Here is a 10,348-nt window from a genome sequence, read left to right as displayed (position 1 = left end):
AGACGCGAATCGTCACTTATTTTATATTATATACATATTGTAGGCGCGAATCGCCACACCTGTTATATTATTTTATATATAATATATAATATTTTATATTGTGCAGGCACGAATTGCCACTATTATTGTATCATTTTATATAGGTGCTAATCGTCGTTTTTGAATTAATATTATATTGCCGGCGCTAATCGCCACATTATCATTATTTTCTTGTAGGCGCGAATCGCCATACTCATTTATTTATTTATTTATTTTCCGTGTATTATTTGAATTATTTTGTGTCTGTGTGTGTGTGAATTTATTATAGCATAGGTAGCAGCTGGCCAGCCGAGCACCGACGATCTGTGAGTTATTTTATATTGTTGTTTTAATTTAATTATTATTCTTGATATTATACTCTTATTATTATTATCGGCTGTGCTAAACTAGCATTTTAAATTATATATTCTTTTACCTGTTGGGCCAAAAGTTTATTATTATTGTATTATACTGTGTATCTTTACCAAATTTCTACTGTGTTACCATTTTTTTATTATAGTTACCCTTTTTCCTTAGTATTTAAGCTACACACAAACATATATTCACACCTACACACACCATCTCACACTAGCACTCTCTGGTTTTGCTCGGCGACCCCGTCCACTTCCTTTGAGTTGCTATACACACATACACAGGTCGGTCGGTGTGCAGCGCGCAGCGCATGAAGTATTTTGGTGACCGGGCGCGTGCATTATCTTTATATGCTCCCGGCCCGTCCAGTAATGGTAAGTTCGGCTCGATAAAAGTACCCAAAAAATAACGCATTTATAAACACAGTAGTTTGGGATTTTATAGAATATAATTATTATAGTGATTCGACCCATTGATATATTTTGTACCTAATATACAACTATATAGGTACTATTAATACATAATATATATGGTATATATATATATACTAGCTGAATAGCCCGGCTTCGTCAGTGTGTATATATTTATTGTATAATAAGAGTATTGGTTTACGTGTGATGCGTGAAATCGGGAGTAACTGAATTGGTTCCCGTTTGTGTTCAGGTCAAACAGTTCTAATTTTAATTGTATTTATAATAATTATTGGTACAAGATATAAATTAGTTAGTACAAAATATAAATGTACCTACACTCTGTAGTAGTAAATAGCAACAGATTGTTAGAGGTTTAGCAAATTATTGATGATACAACGATCTGAACGATCGATTAAGTTAACGATTGAAATAAAATATATGTACTTACATCGCTGTATGGGTACATCTTATATATCATATGCACGTGTGACAATAATGTTAGTGAGCACTGTACTGTCTCGACTAAGTGAATTACATATTATCATCATTTATACTCGCATCTATATAAATTTGTTTATATATCATAAATATAATAGATATGTATACTTTTTGTCTTTTGAGCTTGAACTACTGGTAGTACGGCGTTGCATGTAAGAATGTATACAGGCCTTACGACAATAAGGCAACGGTTTGTAAAATAAGTGTGAGTATTAGTTTATGCCAACAGCATGCATTTTATCGATAAATAGGATAAATATAACTATATAAGTATTGTATAATAAAATTAGAATAGTGGTGAGGTTATTTTTATCGATGCACTTCTAAACTTCTCGAAACAATTGTAATCTACACGACGGACAAAAAGGTTAGGTCGAAGGTAACTGGAAACCCACGGGCTGCTCCGTGCTGCACAATACGGATTGGCAGTAAATAATTATTATTAATTAATCCACCTAAACTCTACATTTTTAAAATCCTTTCTCATTGCCCAGTTAAAGTATTAGAGGAACCACTATTCCAAATTTCAAGTTCGTACGTTATGTAGTTTTTAAGATACAGCGATCACTTTAACACTTAAACAGTGTATACATTACACGACATAATATGTGCCTGCAACACCTAAACGATCGCACACGACGTTTTACTTAAAATTAATCTTCCATTTTTATATATTACAGCGTATAGAATCCCGATTTCGTACGATCTTCATTTTATATTATTATATTGTATTCACCACTGGCGCCGAATACCTACGTCAAACAATGTATTTACCTGCGACGCTGACCCATATTGTTGCGGAAGTTAGAGATTCACGTCCATATAATACACGAGTGTACGACAATCACGCCTTCTACCCTAAACCGGTGGAAGGGGCCAATCCCAATTTCGCCGCCGTCGCAGAAACTTATAAAAGGGCATTTCAGAGGGCAGACACCCTTAGTGTATCACTATTCGTTTTTCGTTTCATTTTTTTGCATTGTGCCGAACTGTAATCTGTTATATCTTAATTCTCGTTCGTAAAACGCCCGATTTTAATAAATGATGGAGTCTTTAATAAGACAATTTTATACTTTCTTTTACATCGTATTATTCTCGTCCTGGATAGCAGCCATCAAGTTCGAGGCACTTACGGATGAAGAAATTAAAAATCAAAGTAAGCAATAACTAATAACCAATTAGTATACATTCAATTATTTTAATATAAATTTATATTTGTTTCCATTTATCATTATGATTGATAATTTTATTTATGTATACTAAACAATATTATGTTTTAACATTTAAACGTTATTTTCTTTTTTGTATTTTTATTAATCTGCTTAATTACTTATTTACAATTCTACTACCGCGATCGATATAATTCATAATTATTTAATATACGTAAAGAGTATTAAATGGACCAAATCAACATATAATTTAAGACATTTTTTAACTAGTGAGAAATTAATCAATAATAATTTTTTTCCTCTAAATATTTTCAAAAAATAAAGTAAAATATTTAAGTATAAAAACGGTATAATACGCTTACATAAATTAGTGTCTCATTTGTCTTCATCATGTGTGTTGTAGCCTTGAGCAGTTTAATGGGCAAACTATGTCCTCCATTTGGACTAGGGGTACGTTTTGAAGTTGCCACAATACAAACGGAGACGAGAATGTTTGGATGTACCTACTTAGAACACAAAACTACGATAAGCGCTGCACCAGTATTTCATTTGTGGCTTGAGCGTCCGGAGAAAACTAACAATCATGGTCATTGTAAAGACACGAGTAGTACGTATAAATAATTATTATTATTATTGTTATTATTACAAGCAATTACGTGACAACTGATAATCATTATTATTAAAAAATTAAGCCGATTATAACTTTAGGAACAATATTATAGATCATTTTTATATCATCACTAAAATCCTGATACCACATTACAATATTGTTGCTTTTTTAATAACTTTTTCATAAAATATTAAATATCACCCTAACGCATAATATAAAACCAATCTAGTTATGACACGTCTCTAGTATGATTTACATACATACAACATTGTCCTCACTACAGGTTAGGTTAGGCATAAAAATTACTTGTATTAATTGTATTAACATAAAATATATGTTATGACATAAATGATTTCCTAGCAAATATTATTATCAAACTCTTATATTTGTTCTATTTGTGTGCCTTATAATCAGACATGGACCGCTTCGCTTTTGAGTGCGTTTCAAAAAAGGAACCTACTAAGAAGGAAGAGATTTCTAAAGGCTGGAATTATGTTAAATTAATAGATCATTCCGAGCCACAAATATCACAGGATATCAAAGACCTGGTTTTCAGATGTGCCGTAAGTATACAGTTTTAGCATGTTATTTATTATAATATAGACAAACTAGTAACAATGTTGTTACCTATTTAACTTATGGAGAGGAGGGTGGACACGATGCACGCATTGATCATTCATTCGGGCGGGTGGTTCGTGATACAATATATTTTATTATTCGATGTTTTTTTAACGATAAATTTTATTTTTTAACGAGCACAAAATGTTCACAGAATTAATTATAAACGAATTAAAGGTCTAACAGGATATATTAAAATAATAAAAATAGGTACTACTAAAAATATATAACTATATTCACACTCTTTTCTCAATTTATCATTTTCTATGTTAAGAAGATCCTTGTGTTTAATATATAAATATAAATAATTAAAAATTAATTTTTCTAATAATAAATAAAATTTAATGATTTATTATTTTGTTTTTTAAAAAAGAATCATTTCTAAAATCCAGAATATCTATACAAAAATTAAATGTACTACCAATAAAAAATGTTTTCTTAAAAGTATTTGTAATTTATGTAATTAAAAATAAACTAATACCTTGTATTGAACATAATTTTAACACAAAACAATTATTATTAAATACAGCTGTACCGGCTATACCACAACTGCTCAGAAAACTAACTCAATCTATTTAGTAGGTATTTACTTATAATATGTAGGGAAAAAAATACAAAAATATAATATTATGTGACCATATTAAACATATCAAAACAAATTAAACCTTTTAATAGTTAATAAAAAAATAAATCATTGAATGCATAAAGAACAAAATATAAAACTTTAAATATTAAAGTATCTTTAATCTAGTTCATAGTTGCTTACATTATGTATTTTATTACTTAAATAGTTACCTTTTATAAGTTTTGTATAACTCAAATTATATATTATAAATATAATTAATAATGTAGTAAGTTGAATGCCCATTGAAAGTTTATTATTATAAATTATGAACTCGTAAGTTAACCGTTAAACCGATCAGTGGGGCCCAATATTTTTTTAATGAAATAAACAATAATGATAATACATACATAAATTAACCAAATGCTATTTGTGGGTTTTCTCATCCACATAATCATTGTATGTATATTATTTGGTTTTTTTATATGAAATTGTTATAATATGTTCAGTTAAATATGTTTAATCATCAATAAACACCAATGAATAATCATAGTTATGTTAATCATTACTGACTTAATATTAATATTATTTGTAATTAGCTTTACTACTATTAATTACTGTCCAATCTATAAGTCTAAAACGCAACTTTATCGATTATTGTGAATTGAGGTTGGATTTCAGTGTACTTGAATTTATAAATTTATATTATAAATTTTGATATCTATATCTGTCTTTTACGGTTTGGCCCATAGGTGTACGATGTGAATGATGCTCCTGCTCAGGGTCTCAAAGTAATTCGAATGGCGATCAGTGCACCTAGAAAAGGGGAAATGCACGAAGACCTGTGTGATAGTCTGTCAAAAACTATGGCAAAGGATGATCTACCATATATTTCAGAAGGGCACCGAACTTGGCCTGATGGGTCAATGTACCTTTATATGTTGGGAAAGCCACCCGTCGTTGTCAAGGGATAATAGTCAAATACCCTACCATCCAATGAAATAAACTACTACAAGGCCATTAACAACAATACAAATAAGAACTACAAGGTATAAATTTTAATCAACACTGATGGTGGTGTACAATTCTAATAATTAAATATAATTTTGTTCAATTTAAAATTTCTTGGTCAATAGATCATGTCTATAGATGTAACCATGATGAATATATATTTTTTAATTACATTTTATAATTTTTTTTTCCAATAAACAATTTAATATTTTGATATATTTTCTTGAATAAATTAATTTGTATTAATAATTCATTTTCTGTTATGGAGTTTTTTCTATACATTTGTTCAGTGTGTAAAAAAGATTAACAACATGGTCATAAATCATAGTTAAAATTAAGGGATTCATATAGTTTCTTTTTTCATACCTGTTCCTATTAATATGAGTAGTATTGATGTAGTGTAATTTAATTTTTAACCAATGTATTTTTAAATATTTATTGCTAAAACATGTTATTAATTCTGTGGGTATCTAAATACTTTAAATGTTAAAAACCTATTTTTATTTAATACATTGGTATAATTATTATGAAGAAACTACTTCAAATAAATAAATAAATAAAATGTATACATAGGTAATAAATATAGACTAACTATAAACAACGTATAGGTAGTAAACATGTTTATAAATAATTTTTCAACATAGTTGTCAAATAAAATTGATGGTAAATAATTTACTATTATAGCCTTCACATTTATAAAATATTTATATCTTCAGATGTTCACTATAAAATAGTAGTTAAAAGTTAAAACTCACAATTCTGAGAAGAATTCTACCAGTATACATCACTATGCATTATTTAAGATCTTACACTCTTATAATAGAAAAAGGTACTGTTTTAACAAACCCGTTTACAATTAATAAATAGTAATAAACGTTTGTTTCTCCGTTATTTTTTTCTATTCATATTGTTGATATAATTCCTTTGATCTACGTTTAATTTTAGATTATGAATTGAGTGATAAATGAAATTATTTTACAATATTTTTTTGTGTGCTACACTAATTACGTTTTGGAAACATTAGATAAATTTAATTAGATAAGTCTATTTTTTATCAAAGTTAAACATTAGATATATTAAAAATAATTAGGTATCTAATGAGTTATGTTAACTAAAATTTTAGACTTCCTCATTTGATAAGGACTGTATAATATAAGCAAACGTGTTCTACCAGATTTATTGTAGGTACCTACTTTTTATGCTTTTGAATATTGAAATAATATACCTGAAACTACTAGGGCTTCATCTTACGATGTGCGTGCTAGAGTTTTAGAAAATCATCCAATTTGGTGCCAAAGTACCTATGACAATTTTTTTAAGTACCCTGATATTTTTTCTTGGTTATTTTGAAAAATATTAAAAAATATATTTCTTTTGATTCGAAAAGTACTAATTATATCTGATTTTCTACCAAATACTTTTACATATGAAGATCTATGAGTTTTTACTACGCTGAAAGGCAAAAAGTGGTGTGTCTAGTATTAGGAATATATTGTCTATAAAAGTTATTTTCATAAATGAATTATTTTTAACTTACCTATTGATTATTATTTATTATTATTTTTTAGTTCTATTTATTTAAATAATAATATAATATTGATGCATAAATTATGTAAGACCTTTTAAATGGTTGTTCAACAAATAATGTATAACCCAAAAATGAAATGATACGCAACTGTCTTATAAAAAAGGTCAAAAATAATAACAGCGATGCACAACGACAACCGGTGCTGCTGTCACCACAGGAAGTCGTCGTGATATTAAATACGGCGTACACAACAACTGTAAATTAATGTTTTTTTCTAATTAAATGATTAATATTTTATGTTATATGTATCTATTATTATGACGTAATCCAACTTGAGGTCTGTATAGCTTGCAATACCACAAAAATAAATGTATAAAATAAATAAATAAAAATTAGAGGAAATTAAGATTAGAACCTAGTGTAGGGACTGAGGTGAATCTTCCCTGCACTTACAAGTGCAGGAGAACTAGTTTTCTCTTTAGTGGCAGAAATCCTTTTTTCGACTTCCTTTTTTCTCTATTTGTATATGGTCAAGCCAATTGTCTTACGTTTCATCATTACAAACATGTGTCGATTTCTTAAAATCTTAATACGTGACATTACGAATTATGAATCACTGATTTATATTAGAGCTTCCCATTATCTGCAAACGATAAACTGGATGTTATTTATTAATTATTAATTTATTTTGTTTAAACTTGTTTGTCACAGTGAAAAGTCTGCATTACATTACAAGCATGAATGCGCACTTTTTACCTATTTACCTGTAAAAAATGCAAAAAGATTTCATACTAAAAAAAGTATTCATCAAACACATTTTAAATAGATGTCATTAGCATAAGCTATATATTGATAAAAAATATAACATAACATACTCAGTTATATGCATATATGAGATTTTAAAAAAGCGGGCTAGTGAGTACCGCTCTGCTGTACATTAGGTACCGTATGGATCATTATTATATATTATAGGAGTGTTAAATTTGAATCCAATGATAGTTATCATTGTATACGAAAAACGATTCTGAACGAAGATGATTTGTCAGCCTAGGATATAATTTCTAGTGGTTGGTGAAAAAGGTGGTTTATGTTTTAATGGCCTGAATACAACAAAATTTAAGTTCTTTTATAATAATTGTAAGCTAAACTTATGAAAAACCTTGTATTAAATTTTCAACTCTTAGCTACTTATACAAAAATTTTTATGAAATATACCTACAAAATAATTTGCAAGTATTCATAGTTTTGACGAATTTTTGTCAATATTTGAACTTCAAATGCTAATAAAAAAAAATTGTACCGATGTATTCTTATAATTTTTTAATCAATATAAGAATAACATATGAGGAACTTTGTATAAAATTTTCAAATATTTTGATAGGGCCAAAAAGATTTTATCGACACATAAAAAAACAATTTTCAGAAAAATTGAAAATTTCAGTTGTCTATAAATAGCTCAAAAAAAGTCAAAATATTTTGAAAATTAAATCACGTAAATAAAACGCGAGTCTTAATAACTGGTAAAATTTTCAAGTATCTACGACTTATACTTTTTGAATAATAACAAATATTTAAAATCGTTTGAGGATAAATCGTTATCGTTACGCTATTTCGTTAAAATTTAAAATTCAAACGCACTTAAAATTTTTCCTATAATGATGCTTCGAGTTTTCTCTATAGATACTTGAAGGTAAACTTATGGAAAACTTAGTGTTGTATTTTTAATCCTTAGTTATAAACACAAAAATTTTTATGATTTTTCAACTTCAAATAATTTGCAAATATTCATGCTTTTGACGAATTTTTGTAAATATTTGAACTTCAAATGCTAATAAAAAAAAATTGTGCCTATGTATTCTTATAATTTTTTAATCACTATAAGAATAACTTATGAGGAACTTTGTATTAAATTTTCAAGTATTTTGATAGGGCCAAAAAACTTTTATCGACACTTCAAAAATATTTTTTCAGAAAAATTGAAAATTTCAGTTGTCTATAAATAGCTCAAAAAAAGTCAAAATATTTTGAAATTTAAATCACGTAAAGAAAACTCGAATCTTAATAACTGGTAAAATTTTCAAGTATCTACGACTTATACTTTTTGAATAATAACAAATATCAAAAATCGTTTGAGGTTAAACTGTTATTTAACGCGGTTTTGTAAAAATTTAAATTTCAAACACTCATAAAAATTTGTTGTCTGAATCCGGTAGAGTTTTTTTTACAGATATTTGAAGAAAAATGTATGGAGAACCTTGTACCAAATTTTCAAAACTTAGTTATAAAAAAAAATTTTTATGATTTTTCAACTTCAAAATTACTTGCAAATTTTCGCGTTTTCGACAGATTTCGTAAAAATTTGAATTAAAAACGCTTATAAAAAAAATTGTGACTAACGATTTTTAATTTTTTTTAGCTACATTAAAAACAACTCATAAGGAACCTTGTATTAAATTTTCAAAACTTTTTGGTCATCCAAAAATTTTTTATCGACACTTTAAAAAAAAATTCTCAAAAAAATCGAAAATTTCAGTGGTCTATAAATAACTCAAAAAAAGTCAAAATTTTTTGAAAATTTAACTATATACGGATACCACTGACATTAACATTTGGTGAAAATTTCAAGTATTTTCAGTGATTAGTTTTTGAATTACAACCATAAAAAAAAATCGATTTGGTCGAAAACTGGTTTTGCGTAAAAATTGCCGTTTTTCCGTCATTTTTTTTTTGTTTTTCTCGATTTTTTTGAAAACTGTTGGAAAATGTTAACTTTTTACCTCTATAATGCACCAAGGATATTCACTTTTACATCGGAAACCACCCCCATAGTTTGAAATTGGAGCATTATTTCGACTAGTTATGCTGTACACAGACACAAAAAAAAAAAAAAAAAAACATCATTGTAAAATCAATACATTCATCACTTCGTTCAGAATCTAAAAAGGATATGTACCTATGTAAGAATAATAGATTTAAAAAATTTAAAACAATTCATAACTAATAAAAAATACAATTAAAAATTAGAAATAGGTTTAGTTAAAAAATATTTTCATTCATCAGTTTTTAACCAAAATTCAGCAATATTTTCGTGTTAAATTGAAAATTTTACTAATAGTTATATATTAAACAATCTTGTATAATATACGTCTTTATCTCTTATTTAAATGTACAAAAAATATGAACTTACATGACAAAAAAAAGAAGGTCAGCGCATTTCAGTGGTGGATGTTTGTCCATCGTCCCTTTGGTCCTCGGATAAGATAGTGTAATTTTACTGTAGGTATTCGATTTGAATGCAATATGATTGCATTCGATAAAAAACGATTCTAAGCGGACGAGAGAATCTTTTTTGTTTAATTTTATTCTTTAACCTTGCTACGCTTTGTCAATATGATTTAATTTAATTTAATTTTATCTTATTCGTTTCTATGATGATAAACAAAGCCGTAATTATTTTATATTACCTACATAATTGTGAAGTTGTACATTTTTCTCCTTAAACCGCTTTTATTTCGAGTATTATTTCGAAAATCGAAAAATGACCTCTAT

At 27.4% G+C, this 10,348-nt stretch overlaps 1 protein-coding gene across 1 annotated transcript; it reads left to right on the top strand.

Moving 5' to 3' along the window:
* The first annotated feature begins 2,244 nt into the window (after positions 1-2,244).
* Positions 2,245-5,459, top strand: LOC114129945 (uncharacterized). Its single transcript, XM_027994825.2, has 4 exons — positions 2,245-2,457; positions 2,874-3,077; positions 3,495-3,643; positions 5,013-5,459. The coding sequence occupies exons 1-4, from the start codon at positions 2,343-2,345 to the stop codon at positions 5,232-5,234; spliced, it is 690 nt and encodes a 229-aa protein (XP_027850626.2). The 5' UTR covers positions 2,245-2,342; the 3' UTR covers positions 5,235-5,459.
* Positions 5,460-10,348: the final 4,889 nt, after the last annotated feature.

Source organism: Aphis gossypii, chromosome X, assembly GCF_020184175.1.
Source record: "Aphis gossypii isolate Hap1 chromosome X, ASM2018417v2, whole genome shotgun sequence".
Classification (NCBI taxonomy): domain Eukaryota; kingdom Metazoa; phylum Arthropoda; class Insecta; order Hemiptera; family Aphididae; genus Aphis; species Aphis gossypii.
This window is presented reverse-complemented; position numbering and strand designations above follow the sequence as displayed.